This window comes from Oncorhynchus clarkii, chromosome 10 (genome assembly GCF_045791955.1).
Source record: "Oncorhynchus clarkii lewisi isolate Uvic-CL-2024 chromosome 10, UVic_Ocla_1.0, whole genome shotgun sequence".
NCBI classification, from domain to species: Eukaryota; Metazoa; Chordata; class Actinopteri; order Salmoniformes; family Salmonidae; genus Oncorhynchus; species Oncorhynchus clarkii.
Genome location: NC_092156.1, coordinates 26604289 through 26625305, shown reverse-complemented (window position 1 = coordinate 26625305; position 21017 = coordinate 26604289). Strand labels below are relative to the sequence as shown.

General features: G+C 41.6%; 1 protein-coding gene across 4 annotated transcripts in view; it reads right to left on the bottom strand.

Annotated features, from left to right (window-relative positions):
- Positions 1-454: 454 nt before the first annotated feature.
- Positions 455-21017, bottom strand: part of LOC139418201 (adaptor related protein complex 2 subunit beta 1) — an 84995-nt gene continuing 64432 nt past the window's right edge. For all 4 annotated transcript variants that reach the window (XM_071167471.1, XM_071167470.1, XM_071167473.1 and 1 more), the window contains 4 exons: positions 15758-15842; positions 15471-15557; positions 5573-5727; positions 455-2742 (listed from right to left, as the gene is read on the bottom strand). In XM_071167471.1, coding sequence (XP_071023572.1) covers positions 2668-2742; positions 5573-5727; positions 15471-15557; positions 15758-15842 — 402 coding nt within the window. In that variant the 3' untranslated portion in view covers positions 455-2667. The remainder of the gene's footprint in view (positions 2743-5572; positions 5728-15470; positions 15558-15757; positions 15843-21017) is intronic.

The window sequence follows — 21017 nt, the reverse complement described above, 5'->3', positions numbered from 1 at the left end:
CTTTTTTTTTGCTTTTTGGGTAGATTTATGAGGGGAAAAATTGAATCCACTTGAGAATAAGGCTGTAACGTAACAAAATGTGGAAAAAGTGAAGGGGTCTGAATACTTTCCCGAATGCACTTTCTGTCTGGGCAGAAAAAGTATGACGTGCTATACTTATTTTTTCCAGACAGCATCAGATACATGGACTACAAGTATGGAGATAGAGGGGCACTGTTTCACTCTCTCAGATACTTTATCAGAGATTAAAACGTTTTTTTGTTGGCGAACGTCTCGGTCAAATAAATTATCAATACTTTATTTGAACAGGCAAGGAGGTACGGTAGGGCGGCCATGCCCCCTAGGGCCCGCCCATAATGCCGGCCCTTTATTTGGCTGTGCCTCATGCTGGCCATATTACCTTTGGACTGATTATGGATTGTGAACCAATGACAGTGAAACATCAGGCACTGCATAAGTTTATAACAGACATTTTATTGAAATAAGAGCGGATACAGTGACAAGTTGGGGATGAGGAGTGATGCAGGATCAACAGGCTAGCTTGAGAAGGCTAAAACATATGATCATTTCAGTTGTCACATTATTTCTTACTACAGCTGTTCTGTTGGCCTATTCCTGGTTGCTGGGCTTATGAGTAAGTACATTAAATATTTTTCTCAAACATAGTTCTGGGTGGAAAAGCCAGAACCAAATACGCCTTTATAATAACATCTGGTCATACTACCAGGTTACGGTTCGGTTTAGAATAAGTGTTAGGGTAAGGGTTAAGTTTAGGGTCATAGCTAGGGTTAGTAGGTAGTTAAAATGTTACTGATAGTCCATCTAGATGCTCTACAGACTATCCAAAAAAAGTGTTACCCAACATCTTGCTGGGGACACATACAATCAAACTGTGGCCAAAGATCAGACCTTCCCATGTAGCTAAGTGTCATTTTGAGAGGTGAGGGAAACCGACCGCTAAGATTGCTTGGGAGCATTGGACACTGCTTCTATTGCAGGTTCACAGGCACATCAGCATGTATGGTAACAATACAATTAAGAAGCTAAAGTCACATACACAATTGGTACCCTTGAGACTGCTTTTTACATTGGCTTAAATCAAATTATTAAAATGTTTGAGCTCAACTAGCAGAGGTATAACAACAATGTTCATAGAGATATGGCATATTAAAATCACATCAGTTTGTATACATTTATAAATACAATTATTTAGATCACTGGGGCGGCAGCGTAGCCTAGTGGTTAGAGCGTTGGGCTAGTAACCGAAAGGTTGCAAGTTCGTTCATATCCCCTAGCTGACAAGGTACAAATCTGTTGTTCTGCTCCTGAACAGGCAGTTAACCCACTGTTCCTAGGCCGTCATTGAAAATAAGAATTTGTTCTTAATTGACTTGCCTAGTTAAATACAGGTAAAATAAAAATAAAACTTCCACCCACATATGAGGACTTGGTACATAACTGGAATATAGTGCCACTGTTTTTCTGTTATGGATTTCAAGCACACTTATTCTGGTAGTAATATAATAATCTTTCATTAGTTGTACAGAACTTCATGTCTACAAACTATATACCAGGTCACTGGACAGTATAATCATAGAGGGGTGACCCTGGTCTTTTAGGTGGGCTGCAAGCACTACATATCCTCCATGCTCCAGGATAAAGCAATGCCAGGAAGGTGGTTTTAACAGCACAATAATACAAACACATACACTAGGCATGTCATTGATGACAGTATGGGGTTGTTCCCTACTAAGCAAAATATCAAATTATATTGACCCTGGCTTTGACCCAGGGTTTGAGTTCTGTTTAGATGAACAGCTGCAAATGGAATATCAATAACAATCTTACAATTAAAGAATAATACATACTATCTCATTGCAATCAATGTAACATGAGAACAGCAATACAGAATGGACAACTCATTCCACACTCACTATTGGCATATTCATTAATGCTGCAGCACAAAACCAGCAAAAGGACATGGATTATTGGAAATCTAGGAATGACAATCTAGGAATGGCTATAGCGGTGTTTGATTGTTGTGGCAGGTCGAGCAATCAGAAAAGGGATGAGAAGCATGAAATGATCAGCTGCCTGCAAGCACCAGTAAAAAAGGAATGGCAGACGGGAGCAAACATAATAGCTACCATAAATAGTGGTTTATCATAGTGGTTACTAAAACGAGAACAGAATGAAATCCACTAATGCATTAAAATCTATTTCATGTTCCCTGGCTCTGCTCTCACCACTGCCATATTGGCTCAAAATGGTACTTGATGCATCATGGAGACTAAGCAATTGGTTCAACTGGCATTTTCGGCTCCAGCAAGGCCTGGTAGATGGCACTCAATCGATTATGGTTGGGCAAGTACCACGGAAGAATATAAAGCATGAAAAAGAATAGACACAAAAACATATATGATATTACAGTTTTCAATATTCAATACAGTAAATACAGAATATGAAATGTTTATTTTTTGGAGAGCTTCACCATCAACCACATTTTACGACATTAAGACATTTAGTTAAGGATGGACTGTCACATTCTCCCATGGAGGTAAGGATGGTGGAGAGGAATAATGCATGACTAGAACGCTAACAGCTGCTGTTTGTTCTTGGAGAGAGGTGTGGAGTGGAGGGTGGTGAGTGAGTGGACGGAGAGAGAGTTCAGTTCTTCAGGACTGAATAGTACACCTGGTAGACATACTGGGTAACCTCAGGAGCCCGGCACTTCAAGGACAGCTGGAAGAGAGAACATGCAAATATATAGATTGATGTACACTGTAGGTTACCTATCAGCTCAATAACTCTGAACACTTCACCTTACCCACTGCACAACATTTGAATTGCTTTGCAACTCTTTTCATTCGGGACACTTCGTGTAAACAAAATTATATAATACAATAATATATAATAATATAAGTGTTATTGAGTATGTCTACAAAGTATATTAAATCAGTTAATGCATTTTCCTTCGACCAGATTTAACATCTGCATTAATCAGTTTCTATTGACAGTGGCCTAATTAAGTCTGAGACTAATTGAAAAATCTTACCACCCCTACTCACGTTTCCTGATTATTGGATTCCACAGATGTATTTAAACTTTTTTTTTTTTTAAGTCTCACTTTCTCTCCATACTTCCTCTTTACAACCACTACAACATGAATAAATACTAGTACGTAGTCAGACATTCTTCTGTTATTATGGCCTGGTCCATATGTTCTCACTGTTCCATGACCGGCCTTTTGATGCTGTCCCAAAGGTATTTGTCTGAGAGGAGTCTGTCAATAAATTGGCCCCACAAAAGCAGCCCTTCACCATTTTGAAAAAATGTTCAGCCTCTGTGCTAAGCCTTTGCTAGGTGCATTCTTTCAGTGGCTTAGCAACAATAATGTTGTACTTTGTGCTAAATCAAATCAAATGTTATTGGTTGCGTACACATATTTTGCAGATGTTATTATCGCAGGTGCAGCAAAATGCTTATATTTCTAGCGCCAACAGTGTAGTAGTAACTAACAATACACATAAAGAAATAAAGCAATGCCAGAGTCCGGAATATAAATATCTATGTATATGATGGTGTGTATAGACTGGAGCACAAAGCCCTACACATGTCCTCAGAGACACAGAAAGGTTGATATTAACTGTCAATGAATTAACCCCAGTATATTATCTATGTATGGAGAAAAAACGCAGCCATGGCCATCACAATAGCTCACTTTCTATTATTATCAGTCTTCCACTGCCCTGACGTCATAGGATAAGTGTTTGTTAGCCCGTCAAAGCAGTTGAGAACAGTCTTTTAACCCATAGCAGTGCCGGCTTTCAAACCAGTTGGTCACAAGCAAGATTTATTTGCTTGCAAATGAAGTTTTCCCAGGAACTTTCTCTTTCTAGAGTCTAACTAATCTACCCTATCCCACTGTTATCCACAGGCTGCAGCAGCACGACTGCTCTGAGGGGACCCTGGGTTGAATTCCCATTATGAATCAATTAGCTGTAGACTGACAGCATGGCCAGCCAGGCCAAACAGGCTTTTCCTTGAGGAGACGCCCATCACAGGTCATCAAGCCAGGGAGCAGACAGTGCCTGAATAGCTGCCTGTAAAACAATCAGGGTGAGGAGGCGCTAATCTGGAGATTAATGTAGTCACCCAGGCAGGCAGTCAGAACACAGCAGCCTCTGACAGTTGGGGACAGCAGCACTGAAGTTCCACTGTGGAGAGTACCAGTGGGTAAGCACTGCCAGAGATGGTCAGAGAGCTGGGAATCCTCCATGGCTTACTGATGCTGACATTTTTTTGCCTGGAGCTTCACATGAACACGAGAATTGTTGCTAATGCATAACACAAATAATCACATTTTAGGTGTTGTGACACTCCCTGCTATCAAGCTTTTGACAGGTGGTTTACTTGAAGAATAACAATAAGAAAATACTGATAGACAGTTGATCTGGTGAGGACAGAAGGCTATCGCTGTGTTAATTTACAATTAATACGGTCAACAAATGGAATATCATCCACCAATGAGTATGGTTTTATTGGATGTATGAATGTCAGCCCTCCTTATTGCCAGGAAATATGAGTGTGCTGCTACACTGTTTGTTTTCTAAAGAGCCTTCAGCTTGATCACTGAGCTCACAGATCTTCCCCGACAACAACCTCTAACTTTACACTATGAGCCATAGAGACCTGTTAAAGAGAGAAGATATCAAGGCGGGTGACGAGTTGTCAGAGACTCCGCTGAGGTGACATAACCAAAGAAAAAGTACAGGACTATAACTTAGGGAAAAGAGAGCACTTGAAAGAAATAATAGGAAACTGGAGTCAAGACATTTCTCAAGAAAGTAAAAAAAATCTCAATATAAAATATGTTTTAGACCTCACCTGAATACATTCATCAGGATGTATGCATGTTTGTCCTTGAATGGCTAAGAAAGGAATCAATTAAGGACCTGTCTATGAGTCTGGACTCACTAGACAAACTGACTTGATGCACCTGACCAAGCCTGCCTTAAGGAGCTATTAGCAGTGCTACATGGGGCTTTTGACCTTGTTCATGGCCTGCCATTACTCTGCCAGGTGACAGGTCATTCCCAATGAGCCCTCGATGATGAACAGGCTCCTTCAAACACATGATGAGGGAACAGGATATGGCTGGGTGTGTGTTAAACAAAGAAGATCGATAACTTTCATTACTTCCATAAACCATCTCTAGGTACCACTGTACTACCTCCTGGATGTAACATGCACTTTATTATAAGAGAGTGTAGAGAAGCTGCTGTCTAGGGCCTTTGGGGTATGTTCAGCTGGAGGGAAAAAACACAAAAATGTGTTTATCCCTCATACTCCAGTGAGGGAAGGGTGGAAATATTAATACAGTCAACAAATGGTATATCATCCACCAATGAGTATGGTTTTATTTGATGTATGAAAGCCAACCCTCCTTGCCAGGAAATATGAGTGTGCTACCTTGCCTTCTGCTTGGCACTTCAGACCTTTACCGATAAAAACGTTCTACAATATGTGTGAGTTCTGAATTAGGAGGGTTGAGGTTCGGTGGGTGTCTTACTGTGTAGTTGGGGTTGCCGGGTTGGATGCGGAGCTCAGCCAGGATCCAGATGCCGTTGGTGAGCTTGAGGGACTGGTAGAGCATATCCTGGCCCTCCACGTTCCTCTTGGCGATGGTGTAGATGTTGTCGTTCTGCAGCTTCCCCGACACCGTGTCTACAAGGCCACATTACATACGAGTCAGGAATATAGTTGAAGTTGGGATCGAAATGCAAAACATTTTGGGGAGAAATCGTGGTTAAAGGATTTCTGGAATCATGAGGGAATAAGCTGAGAGGGAATCCTTAAATTGAAAATGTAATAAAAAAATAAAAAAAATGGAATTTTGCAACTCTAGGTGGAAATCAGCGCTACATAGAATACAGGCCTTGGGGCTAAGCTTTGCCTAAGGTTGACTACTGTTAAGTGCACATTGGATAAGTGCATTCTCTGGTGTATTGCGGTTCAGCAGTTCAAATTCATTCTTTGTACTTACAGTACTCATTTAGACATACAGAACTGAGAGAGGAGTTATCTATTGACTGAGGTATTGTACAATAGCAGCTTCATTTTTGGACGCTTCATTCTCTAGTCTACGGATTAGGAAGAGTTTCCATTATTGGTTTGCAGCTTCATCTAAAAACTAGGACTGAGGGACTCGATACATTACATTTTAATCTCCATCTTGTTGTAAGACAAAATTCAGAATAATAGCTTTATCATATCCTGTTCGCTGCTCTTGACTCATATTAGACTACACACGTTGCCTGATATATCATTACATTTCCATGACCTACATCAGCTGCCTATTCCTCTGTCCCAGTCAATCTTTACCCTTAAGGCAACTCTAATGGTTTCTCTGTGAGCATGGCTAACTACTGGCAGCAGGGAGCAGCTCAGCTAATACATCTACATTAGCTTCACAAAACAACTGCAGGAGCTAAGTCCCTCCTTTGTGCTTCTACGTGAGGAAAAAAAAGTGTCACGATCTAAGTAGGACTTTAAGGAAGAAACAGAGCTAAGGTAACTTCTAACAGTGTGTATGCTGCATTCTTATTGTGGACTGTCAGTACAGGGAGTAGCTACTACAACTTCCAGATCTCACATCTAGATGTGGGGGGATGGCACTAGACACTATGTCTAAGGGGCTTAAAATCATAGGTCAAAGGACTAACTACCACTACCATAACCGCTGACCCCGAGGCCATGTCCCATTGTAGGTCCTGTCCTGAGCACTGGTCAGTGCCACCACTCTCCCCCCTTAGTCACCCTGTTGTCTGGGGGCAACAGGGCATGGTGTGGGTTATCATTAAATAGCTTGTGTGAAGTCTCCTTCAGGGAAAGAGGGAGTGGAGAGGTGAGGCGAAGAGCCTTGAAAGGAGTCCTGAGAAGCAGGCGGTGAATGGAGAGAAGGAGAAAAAGAAGGGTTAAAAAAAGAAAGAGGCAGGACTAGTCACAGTGGAAAAGAGAAGTTGATCTCTCCTACAGTGCAGTGGAACATCTTCCTGTACGACGTGTCTTTATTAGGTTATAGTCTGCAGGGAGACTTCTGGTGGGCAAGGCTCCCACGCTCAAACCATTTACCTTGGAGCAACACTTGTCAGTCATAGATGGCAGATGACTGTTTTTTGTTACCCCACTTTGTTTTAATGTGAGTGGCAACTTAAGTGGTCAGTGGCTTGTCATTTTCTAGGCAGAAAGTGAATTGTCGAATAGTCTTTTTAAGGGCAGAAAGGATGTCTGTTGTATTCTAATAACAGCCTTTGAAACCATCCAACCACTATCACATTGACATGCTATGTCTTCAAATGAAGAAGAGAGACAAACACTGATTACTGGGCAAATGTGATATACACTAAAATCAAAAGCATGATTCAAGACCATTTAAAGTGATGAGAGATTACCCTCATTAGCTAGCTAGTAATTTGCCAACTTGGTAACAAATGTTTCGGATTTGCTATACCAGTCATACCATTAGTATTAGAGGTCGACTGATTCAATCGGAATGGCCGATTTAATTAGGGCAGATTTCAAGTTTTCATAACAATCGGAAATCGTTATTTTTGGGCGCCGATTTTGCAGATTTTTTTTATTGTAAATTTTTACACCTTTATTTAATATTTCAGTTAAGTCAGTTAAGAACACATTCTTATTTTCAATGACGGCCTAGGAACGAGGCAGAACGACAGATTTTTACCTTGTCAGCTCGGGGGAATCCAATCTTCCAATCTTGCAACCTTACAGTTAACTAGTCCAACGCTCTAACCACCTGCCTCACGAGGAGCCTACCTGTTATGCGAATGCAGTAAGCCAAGGTAAGTTGCTAGCAGCATTAAACGTATCTTATAAAAAATAATCAATCAACGACTGTCGTTGCTCCAATGTGTACTTAACCAAAAACATCAATGCCTTTCTTAAAATCAATACACAGAAGTATATATTTTTAAACCTGCATATTTAGCTAAAAGAAATCCAGGTTAGCAGGCAATATTAACCAGGTGAAATTGTGTCACTTCTCTTGCGTTCATTGCACGCAGAGTCAGGGTATATGCAACAGTTTGGGCCGCCTGGCTCTTTGCGAACTAATTTGCCAGAATTTTACGTAATTATGACATAACATTGAAGGTTGTGCAATGTAGCAGGAATATTTAGACTCATGGATGCCACCCTTTAGATAAAATACGGAACGGAATAAACGTTTTGTTTTTCGAGGTGATAAGTTTCCGGATTTGACCTAATGCTCGTATTTCTATGTGTTTTATTATAGTTAAGTCTATGATTTGATAGAGCAGTCTGACTGAGGGGTGGTAGGCAGCAGCAGGCTCGTAATAGTCAAAGGTATATGGTTTAGAAAGAAATAGTCGACGCGTTATAATTCCTGTAATAACTTGCGGCTGAACTTGAAAGGGGTTCCTTCGTTATTTTACCGTTCATGTCTTCCATAGAGAATGTCTTGATCTACTTCAAATAAGGTCTGTGTTTCAGGCTTAAACCGCCTCTGTTCATGTCTTCCATAGAGAATGTCTTGATCTACTTCAAATAAGGTCTGTGCTTCGTGCAGGTTAGGGTTCAGGCTTAAACCACCTCTGCGTTTTGATACCCGTGTAAATCTTACTAGGATAAGGTAACGTTTGTCAAAATATTTTCATAAATCCACTACAAAAAAAATGATCTTCGCTTATATTTAGCCAATATTGATTAGAGTTACCTTGTCCTATGGATATCTACACAGTTATAAAATTGGCAAGGTGGTGTAAACCTACACGAAACACAGACCTTATTTTAAGTGAATCTAAAAATATCCTATGGAATAAATGAATGAAGGAACCGCTTTTCAGATTTTGCTAGGTGTCATGGGAATTATGACTCGCACTTTGGTAGTCAATTCTTACCATGTCCATTATTAAAATAGGATTTCCTGCATGTAGAAATTACAGTTTTTGTTTTCAACATTCATCACAGGTAACTTAAACTCTATTTTTTATTCAAACAGTTGAGAGTATTTGTCTCCTAAGCAGACTCTTCAGTATCATTGTCACTTCAGAGCTGTGTGTGTTTTACAGATGGCAGAGAAAAGCAGAGCACCAGTGTGGGACTATTACATGGAATTGGCACCAGGGAAAGCAAGGTGTCTTATTTGTGATAAAGATGTAAGCATGGGGTCAGCAACGGCTAAATCAAAAAATACCACCAACCTGTGAAATCACCTTAAGAACACCCATCCAAAAGCCCATATGTATTATATTAAGTTAAAATAAGTGTTCATTGCTCATTCAGTATTGTTGCAATTGTCATTATTACAAAAATGTGTGTGTGTGTGTGTGTGTGTAATATTATATATATATATATATATATATATATATATATATATATATATATTACACACACACACACTTATTTTTTATCGGCCGAATAATCGGTATCAGCTTTTTTTTGTCCTCCAATAATCGGTATCGGCGTTGGAAAATCATAATTGGTCGACCTCTAATTAGTATACCATAATACTACACCGTAGAGAACTGGAAGGAAAGGCGGTCAAAGGAGGAATTGGCTTTGGGAGTGACCAGTGAAATATACAGTGCCTTGCGAAAGTATTCGGGCCCCTTGAACTTTGCGACCTTTTGCCACATTTCAGGCTTCAAACATAAAGATATAAAACTGTATTTTTTTGTGAAGAATCAACAACAAGTGGGACACAATCATGAAGTGGAACGACATTTATTGGATATTTCAAACTTTTTTAACAAATCAAAAACTGAAAAATTGGGCGTGCAAAATTATTCAGCCCCCTTGAGTTAATACTTTGTAGCGCCACCTTTTGCTGTGATTACAGCTGTAAGTCGCTTGGGGTATGTCTCTATCAGTTTTGCACATCGAGAGACTGAAATTTTTTCCCATTCCTCCTTGCAAAACAGCTCGAGCTCAGTGAGGTTGGATGGAGAGCATTTGTGAACAGCAGTTTTCAGTTCTTTCCACAGATTCTCGATTGGATTCAGGTCTGGACTTTGACTTGGCCATTCTAACACCTGGATATGTTTATTTTTGAACCATTCCATTGTAGATTTTGCTTTATGTTTTGGATCATTGTCTTGTTGGAAGACAAATCTCCGTCCCAGTCTCAGGTCTTTTGCAGACTCCATCAGGTTTTCTTCCAGAATGGTCCTGTATTTGGCTCCATCCATCTTCCCATCAATTTGAACCATCTTCCCTGTCCCTGCTGAAGAAAAGCAGGCCCAAACCATGATGCTGCCACCACCATGTTTGACAGTGGGGATGGTGTGTTCAGCTGTGTTGCTTTTACGCCAAACATAATGTTTTGCATTGTTGCCAAAAGGTTCAATTTTGGTTTCATCTGACCAGAGCACCTTCTTCCACATGTTTGGTGTGTCTCCCAGGTGGCTTGTGGCAAACTTTAAACAACACTTTTTATGGATATCTTTAAGAAATGGCTTTCTTCTTGCCACTCTTCCATAAAGTCCAGATTTGTGCAATATACGACTGATTGTTGTCCTATGGACAGAGTCTCCCACCTCAGCTGTAGATCTCTGCAGTTCATCCAGAGTGATCATGGGCCTCTTGGCTGCATCTCTGATCAGTCTTCTCCTTGTATGAGCTGAAAGTTTAGAGGGACGGCCAGGTCTTGGTAGATTTGCAGTGGTCTGATACTCCTTCCATTTCAATATTATCGCTTGCACAGTGCTCCTTGGGATGTTTAAAGCTTGGGAAATCTTTTTGTATCCAAATCCGGCTTTAAACTTCTTCACAACAGTATCTCGGACCTGCCTGGTGTGTTCCTTGTTCTTCATGATGCTCTCTGCGCTTTTAACGGACCTCTGAGACTATCACAGTGCAGGTGCATTTATACGGAGACTAGATTACACACAGGTGGATTGTATTTATCATCATTAGTCATTTAGGTCAACATTGGATCATTCAGAGATCCTCACTGAACTTCTGGAGAGAGTTTGCTGCACTGAAAGTAAAGGGGCTGAATAATTTTGCACGCCCAATTTTTCAGTTTTTGATTTGTTAAAAAAGTTTGAAATATCCAATAAATGTCGTTCCACTTCATGATTGTGTCCCACTTGTTGTTGATTCTTCACAAAATACAGTTTTATATCTTTATGTTTGAAGCCTGAAATGTGGCAAAAGGTCGCAAAGTTCAAGGAGGCCGAATACTTTCGCAAGGCACTGTATATTTTTTTTATTTGTGACTCATGGCTCTACAGTGGCTGCGGAAAAAGCCTTGTTTTAAATTATGCTAATGGAGTATTGCATGTCAAGCAGAGTACAGATTACTTTATGGGACAATATACAAACTTTTGTTTGTAGTTTGTACTTTTTAAGAAAGATCAATTCAAAAATCTATTTCATTGTGGAAATGTAGTCATTGTTTCTCTTAATTTTGATAAAAGAGAAGAATGTAATGAATTGAAGATTATTTGATGTAAAAATCTAAACGTACACTAAGGTTGTCTCATTAGATTTGGGATTGTGGAAAAAAAAATGGGGTCCCTGCTGAAATAGTTTGAATACCACTGCTCTACCATTATCTTAATATGAAGATGAGAAAGACTCACCATTCCAGTCTGAATTTACAATAGCTACCCATAAAACAATTTACTAGGTGTGGAAATGGATGTACAAATAACTAATGAAACCAACAACCCATTTCCCAGAAAAAGCATTTCTCCAAAGAACCCAGCTTCCTCTCACACTGTATTTAGCTCACAGAGTGCCAGTGACAATGAACATGAAAAGAGCCTCCAATCATTCCATTAATTTCCACACTCCAAAGCTGCTTATCACAGCCAAGGTGAGGGAATGTATGAGCGGAGCTGTCCTTGTAACCTGGGGCTGGAGAGGGTCAATACTTTGTGACCCCAGAGTGGCGTAGGAGGATCAGGCATTATTGGAATGAAAATGCTGAAATAATGAGAATATGAGAGTGTGCATTTGTGTGTTTGAGAGAGTGTGTGTGAATCTGTATGTGTGTGCACATGTGTTCCTGTAGGTGTGAATGGAATGATATCGACAAATAAATTGTAGGCAGGTGTGTAACCCTGGAACTTAAGGCGGTGATGTTGTGGTTACTGCAACACAGCAAGAAGGTTAGAGGAAAAGGCCAATTCCACCAATGAATGCTACCACTTAAAACCCCTAGTCATGTTATCTGGTTCTCCAGTAAACCAGTAGCATCTCTTTTAAACCAATGCCTCAGCTCTGTGTTTAATCAACTGGCTTCAGTGTGGTGAACACAAATTAGGAAATTATTTGATTTTGTGGTTTCAAAGGTCACCTGTCCATTTTGGTAAATCAGACCTTGCATGTGTACTAAACAATAACTAAAGCTACTCCCCTCCATATACTACCTTCCCAAAACAATAACTGCCCTCTCTGTCCTGTAGTTGGCTCAACATGTTAGATCAGTGAAAGGAGAGGATAGTAGTAATTGTGATTCAGACTTGAGCTCTGTGAAGACAACAGGCCAAAACCTCACCAAGTCACCGAAGCACACACAGAGATTTCATATCTGTTAAAAACTGACTAAGCATGTAATGGGGAAAGGGTTTTTCTACGGGGCTCATAAGTTGATGGATGAAATAAATGACAATCTGTCATTTGTCCATTGTTTGTTAAGTGCATCAAAAGTTTAAATAAGTTGAAGTCGGAAATTTACATACACTTAGGTCATTAACTCATTTTTCAACCACTCCACAAGTTTCTTATAATTCACTGTATCACAATTCCAGTTGGACAGAAGTTTACATACACTAAGTTAACTGTGCCTTTAAACAGCTTGGGAAATTCCAGAAAATTATGTCATGGCTTTAGAAGCTTCTGATAGTCTAAATCACATAATTTGTGTCAATTGGAGGTGTACCTGTGGATGTATTTCAAGGCCTACCTTCAAACGCAGTGCCTCTGCTGGTTTCTTTTGATTTTACCATGATGTCAAGCAAAGACCTCAGAAAAAAAATTGTAGACCTTCACAAGGCTGGTTCATCCTTGGGAGCAATTTCCAAATGCCTGTATGTACCACGTTCATCTGTACAAACAATAGTACGCAAGTATAAACACCATGGGACCACGCAGCCGTCATACCGCTCAGGAAGGAGACGCGTTCTGTCTCCTAGAGATGAACGTACTTTGGTGCGAAAAGTGCAAATCAATCCCAGAACAACAGCAAAGGACCTTGTGAAGATGCTGGAGGAAACAACAAAAGTATCTATACCCACAGTAAAACAAGTCATATATCGACATAACCTGAAAGGCCGCTCAGCAAGGAAGAAGCCACTGCTCCAAAACCGCCAGACTACTGTTTGCAACTGCACATGGGGACAAAGATCGTACTTTTTGGAGAAATGTCCTCTGGTCTGATGACAAAAATAGAACTGTTTGGCCAAAATGACCATTGTTATGTTTGGAGGAAAAAGGGGGAGGCTTGCAAGCCAAAGAACACCATCCCAACCGTGAAGCACGGGGTGGCAGCATCATGTTGTGGGGGTGCTTTGCTGCAGGAGGGACTGGTGCACTTCACAAAATAGATGGCATCATGAGGTAGGACAATTATGTGGATATATTGAAGCAACATCTCAAGACAAGTCAGGAAGTTAAAGCTTGGTCACAAATGGGTCTTCCAAATGGACAATGACCCCAAGCATACTTCCAAAGTTGTGGCAAAATGGCTTAAGGACAACAAAATCAAGGTATTGGAGTGGCCATCACAAAGCCCTGACCTCAATCCCATAGAAAATTTGTGGGCAGAACTGAAAAAGCGTGTGTGAGCAAGGAGGCCTACAAACCTGACTCAGTTACACCAGCTTTGTCAGGAGGAATGGGCCAAAATTCACCCAACTTATTGTGGGAAGCTTGTGGAAGGCTACCCAAAATGTTTGAGCCAAGTTAAACATTTTAAAGGCAATGCAACCAAATACTAATTGAGTGTATGTAAACTTCTGACTCACCAAGAAAAACTGAGTTTAAATGTATTTGGCTAAGGTGTATGTAAACTTCTGACTTCAACTGTAGACGGATGCATAGAGAGCTCTTCATGCATTTTAATCCGTCTTCGCATGCTCTCCCCTCATCAAATGACGTCTCCTTCCACTGAATCACCAGCACTCAATCGATAGGAAACACCACCAACATGAAGTGACAACATCCTTCACTTGTACTCACAGCAGTTCAAAACCCCACACTAAGCTCCAGTTTCAATATCCCCTAACAAAGCTCCTCTGACATAAAAAATACAGAAGAGGAATACAGGCAGCTAGATTGTCGATGAGACTCACAACCTCAAAGGCCTTTTTTTTCATTTGTGTAGATGACTAAGTGGTGTGTGTTTCACCCATAAATAGTAGCGGCGTTGTGGATCAACTCTTATGTCCTCACAAAGTGCTTCAAGACTGAATCACGCTCGAGACAAGAATAGCCACCAAAGGTTCAAATTCAACAGCACAGCGTGAACAGCTCTGATGATAGACATTGAGCACACAGTACACATTTTAATTCCAGACCTGTATCACTGTTTTCATACCATGGAGTAGTGGACGAAGGAAAACCCAGAGAGTAAAATAGTGACAGCCCTTAGAGTACATATCATAGTTAGAGATATGTTATTTTTGTTAGAAACACGAGCAATGGACATTAGATCGGTGGAAATCTGTCCTTTGGTCTGAGTCCAAATCTGAGATTTTTGGTTCCAACCACCGTGCCTTTGTGAGACGCAGAGTAGGTGAACGTACGAACTCAGCATGTGTGGTTCCCACCGTGAAGCATGGAGGAGGAGGTGTGGAGGTGTGCTTTGCTGGTGATATTTTGGTGATTTATTTAGAATTCAAGGCACACTTAAACAGAATGGCTACCACAGCATTCTTCAGCGATACGCCATCCCATCTGGTTTGGGTTTAGTGGGACTATCATTTGTTTTTCAACAGGACAATGACCCAAAACACACCTCCAGGCTGTGTAAGGGGTATTTTACCAAGAAGGAGAGTGATGGAGTGCTGCATCAGATGACTTCAACAATCACCCGGCCTCAACCCAATTGAGATGGTTTGGGATGAGTTGGACCGCAGAGTGAAGGAAAAGCAGCAGCATATGTGGGTACTCCTTCAAGACTGTTGGAAAAGCATTACAGGTGAAGCTGGTTGAGAGTATGCCAAGAATGTGCAAAGCTGTCATTAAGGCAAAGGGTTGCTACTTTGAAGAATCTAAAATATGAAATATATTTTGATTTGTTTAACAATTTTTTGGTTATTACACGATTCCATGTGTTATTTCATAGTTTTGATGTCTTCACTTTCATTCTACAATGTAGAAAATAGTAAAAATAAAGAAACCCTTGAATGAGTAGGTGTGTCCAAACTTTTGACTGGTACTGTATAGCTTTCATCCATAGATGTAAGGAGACCTACCTGCATTTAAGTGGCACTCCTTAATCTGGTACTGAAGCTCGTTCTCATTGGGGATGTCTTTCCAGGTGGCCAAGAACACCTGTCGCTCTGATGCAGATGAGGGGAACAAAAGAAGAGTGACACCAGAACTGAGCAGGGAGCTACTTCCTGTGAAGAGTCTATTTTATACCAAGGGTCCTCAAGTTGGTCTAAAATAAACTCTTCGAACTCTATGGTGATAATGAATCTACTGTTATGGTAATGACCTGGATATTGAGTGTTTGTGACTTGCTTCCAGACACACGTACCCATTTTGCCATCCTCCACGAAGAAGATGTTGAGTGGGATAAGCCCGCTGAAGTAGAAAACGTCAATGTTGTTCTTCACAGCCACCTGTGGACGAAAGACAACGTCAACTCAAAGTTAATATGACATCAGTCAGTGCCGTAGTGCCATGTGCACTAGAGGGGGCTGATTTGGACATAATGGAATGGAAGACGCAGCTGTGAGATACAACTGTAAATATAGAATTGCTCTAAATAAGAAAAAGTGCTGTTGAAATGTTCATGCAGTGTGTCATGTCTAGACAGAAGTAAGACTGGAGACGTTTCTATTTGTGAGTGTGGGTGGCGAGGGCTTGAAGCTGATCAAGTGTCTGGGCTGTTGGACTCTCCGACTAACGGAGTACAGCCCTCATGGGCACTCTGAGCTCTCTCTGAACTTGATTATCATGGCTGGCCTCAAGGAGAGTGACCCTTCGGCATCGGCTGGTAGTCCTGTCCCTACTCTGTTCATGAAGACATTAGCAGGAGACCAGACTCCAGCCGGCATCACCGTACTTGACAGGAACACCGTGTGCAAGTTGCGCACTGCCAGGCACTGAGGACACACACACACACACAAAATGGCTGTCTCAGCTGGAGAGCCCTGTCCACTAGGGTTCTTTGGGCTGAATATTTTCAGGCTCCATCTCTCTCTGAGCCACTAAACAGTGAGAATGAGCTGACTGGAACTAATAAAGTCTGCTCATGGATGGGCTCCAGGATAGCTGAGTAGCTGTCATATATTGCCATTATATAGGCCTACATTACCAAATCATTTACAGAGCTTTAAAAGCGCTATGTATTCCATTTTTGAGACCGGATTAACAGAAAGCTATTCCAGTGACGTGCCTTAGTTCTGTAGGAACTTTAGTGGTCTAATAGGTGTTGATAATTAGTGACTTAATTCATTTGCCTAATATTTTAAATTAATAACGTTGTTGAGGGCACCAGTAATCTTTTTTTTCTCCAAAGAGAACAATTAACTTTAAACTCTGATCACATATCAAAAATCTTAAAAGGATATGTAAGGCATTTAATTGTATTAGTCAGCATTTGTCAAAGCAAGAGAGAACTATACTTCTTTATGAAGATAGGATTTATTATTACGTTAAATACAATGAAAAGAAACAAAGAGATTATGATTAATCAATTAAGATGATAATTTTTCAATACCGCATAGTCAAGGAAGTAATACAGAGAATGCTGTAATATATTTACTTAATCAATGGTAGGGGTCTCTCTCTCTCTTCGGTGCAGTCAGCTTTGTATCGCAGCACACTGTATGATAGTGATCAAGCAAAGTGTAACAGGTCTGTCCATTTTTCAGAGGTCATTTCCTAAAGTTCTGTTTCAGTCTAAGACTGTCAACTCTTTGCCATGCCTATGTTCCTCTCTCCCTCCTGCAAGACACGGTCCCGCCCGAACAGATCCTCCTCTGTTTTTAGTCCGTCTTCTTTTTTGACCGGTCTTTTTCCATTCTCCTGTCTGTCTTTTTGCTGAGTTTTCAACTGCCTTTCCAACTGCCAGGGAGCAGTTTTTATTAGGGTGGGTGTTTAGAGATCATGGGGAGTGACTAGCAAATTAGATATTTTTTCATTCTGTGGAATGGTCGTTAAGACACAAACAGCTAACAGACGGTAGGCAATTAAGGTCACAGTTATGAAAGCTTAGGACACTAAATAGGCCTTTCTACTGACTCTGAAAAACACCTAAAGAAAGATGCCCAGTGTCCCTGCTCATCTGTGTGAACATGCCTTAGGCATGCTGCAAGGAGGCATGAGGACTGCAGATGTGGCCAGGGCAATAAATTGCAATGTCCATACTGTGAGATGCCGAAGACACTGCTACAGGGAGACATGACAGACAGCTGATCGTCCTCGCAGTGGCAGACCATGTGTAACAACACCTGCACAGGATCTGTACGTCCGAATATCACACCTGCGGGACAGGTACAGGATGGCATCAACAACGAGTTACACCAGGAACGCACAATCCCTCCATCAGTGCTCAGACTGTCCGCAATAGGCTGAGAGAGGCTGGACTGAAGGCTTGTAGGCCTGTTGTAGGCAGGTCCTCACCAGACATCACCGGCAACAACGTTGCCTATGGGCACAAACCCACCGTCGCTGGACCAGACAGGACTGGCAAAAAGTGCTCTTTACTGACGAGTCACGGTTTTGTCTCACGAGGGATGATGATGGGATTTGCGTTTATCGTCGAAGGAATGAGCGTTACACCGAGGCCTGCACTCTGGAGCGGGATAGATTTGGAGGTGGAGGGTCCGTCATGGTCTGGGGCGGTGTGTCACAGCATCATCGGACTGAGCTTGTTGTCATTGCAGGCAATCTCATCACTGTGCGTTACAGGGAAGGCATCCTCCTACCTCATGTGGTACCCTTCATGTAGGCTCATCCTGACATGACCCTCCAGCATGACAATGCCACCAGCCATACTGCTCGTTCTGTACGTGATTTCCTGCAAGACAGGAATGTCAGTGTTCTGTCATGGCCAGCGAAGAGCCCGGATCTCAATCCCATTGTGCACGTCAGGGACCTGTTGGATCGGAGGGTGAGGGCTAGGGCCATTCCCCCCAGGAATGTCCGGGAACTTGCAGGTACCTTGGTGGAAGAGTGGGGTAACATCTCACAGCAAGAACTGCCAAATCTAGTGCAGTCCATGAGGAGGAGATGCACTGCAATACTTAATGCAGCTGGTGGCCACACCAGATACTGGCTGTTACTTTTGATTTTGACCCCCCCCCCCCCCCCCCAGGGTCACATTATTGTTCAGGGTCACATTATTCCATTTCTGTTAGTCACATGTACAATGCCTTGCGAAAGTATTCGGCCCCCTTGAACTTTGCGACCTTTTGCCACATTTCAGGCTTCAAACATAAAGATATAAAACTGTATTGTTTTGTGAAGAATCAACAACAAGTGGGACACAATCATGAAGTGGAACGACATTTATTGGATATTTCAAACTTTTTTAACAAATCAAAAACTGAAAAATTGGGCGTGCAAAATTATTCAGCCCCTTTACTTTCAGTGCAGCAAACTCTCTCCAGAAGTTCAGTGAGGATCTCTGAATGATCCAATGTTGACCTAAATGACTAATGATGATAAATACAATCCACCTGTGTGTAATCAAGTCTCCGTATAAATGCACCTGCACTGTGATAGTCTCAGAGGTCCGTCAAAAGCGCAGAGAGCATCATGAAGAACAAGGAACACACCAGGCAGGTCCGAGATACTGTTGTGAAGAAGTTTAAAGCCGGATTTGGATGCAAAAAGATTTCCCAAGCTTTAAACATCCCAAGTAGCACTGTGCAAGCGATAATATTGAAATGGAAGGAGTATCAGACCACTGCAAATCTACCAAGACCTGGCCGTCCCTCTAAACTTTCAGCTCATACAAGGAGAAGACTGATCAGAGATGCAGCCAAGAGGCCCATGATCACTCTGGATGAACTGCAGAGATCTACAGCTGAGGTGGGAGACTGTCCATAGGACAACAATCAGTCGTATATTGCACAAATCTGGCCTTTATGGAAGAGTGGCAAGAAGAAAGCCATTTCTTAAAGATATCCATAAAAAGTGTTGTTTAAAGTTTGCCACAAGCCACCTGGGAGACACACCAAACATGTGGAAGAAGGTGCTCTGGTCAGATGAAACCAAAATTGAACTTTTTGGCAACAATGCAAAACGTTATGTTTGGCATAAAAGCAACACAGCTCATCACCCTGAACACACCATCCCCACTGTCAAACATGGTGGTGGCAGCATCATGGTTTTGGCCTGCTTTTCTTCAGCAGGGACAGGGAAGATGGTTAAAATTGATGGGAAGATGGATGGAGCCAAATACAGGACCATTCTGGAAGAAAACCTGATGGAGTCTGCAAAAGACCTGAGACTGGGACGGAGATTTGTCTTCCAACAAGACAATGATCCAAAACATAAAGCAAAATCTACAATGGAATGGTTCAAAAATAAACATATCCAGGTGTTAGAATGGCCAAGTCAAAGTCCAGACCTGAATCCAATCGAGAATCTGTGGAAAGAACTGAAAACTGCTGTTCACAAATGCTCTCCATCCAACCTCACTGAGCTGGAACTGTTTTGCAAGGAGGAATGGGAAAAAATTTCAGTCTCTCGATGTGCAAAACTGATAGAGACATACCCCAAGCGACTTACAGCTGTAATAGTCTAGATATAGCTGTAAAAGTCTAGATATACAGATGTACACACAATTTTAGAAGAAATTGATCGAGGACCATTCATTTAGCGATTCCCAAATGGAGGAATATTCTTTGAGCGGAGAGGACATCTTTTTGGACTGGTAAGTTCTTCTCATGCTAATGCCGTTGTTTGAAATTAATAATATAAAATATTATTTGTGAAATGAAATAGCCTATTTGAGGCTGTTGAGGGGAGGGCAGGCCCACAACAATGGCCAAAGTGAAATGGAGACAGTAGATCTAGCTGGTCTGTCATAATACACTGCTCAAAAAAATAAAGGGAACACTAAAATAACACATCCTAGATCTGAATGAATGAAATATTCTTATTAAATACTTTTTTCTTTACATAGTTGAATGTGCTGACAACAAAATCACACAAATTATCAATGGAAATCAAATTTATCAACCCATGGAGGTCTGGATTTGGAGTCACACTCAAAATTAAAGTGGAAAACCACACTACAGGCTGATCCAACTTTGATGTAATGTTCTTAAAACAAGTCAAAATGAGGCTCAGTAGTGTGTGTGGCCTCCACGTGCCTGTATGACCTCCCTACAACACCTGGGCATGCTCCTGATGAGGTGGCGGATGGTCTCCTGAGGGATCTCCTCCCAGACCTGGACTAAAGCATCCGCCAACTCCTGGACAGTCTGTGGTGCAATGTGGCGTTGGTGGATGGAGCGAGACATGATGTCCCAGATGTGCTCAATTGGATTCAGGTCTGGGGAACGGGCAGGCCAGTCCATAGCATCAATACCTTCCTCTTACAGGAACTGCTGACACACTCCAGCCACACGAGGTCTAGCATTGTCTTGCATTAGGAGGAACCCAGGGCCAACCGCACCAGCATATGGTCTCACAAGGGGTCTGAGGATCTCATCTCGGTACCTAATGGCAGTCAGGCTACCTCTGGCGAGCACATGGAGGGCTGTACGGCCCCCCAAAGAAATGCCACCCCATACCATGACTGACCCACCGCCAAACCGGTCATGCTGGAGGATGTT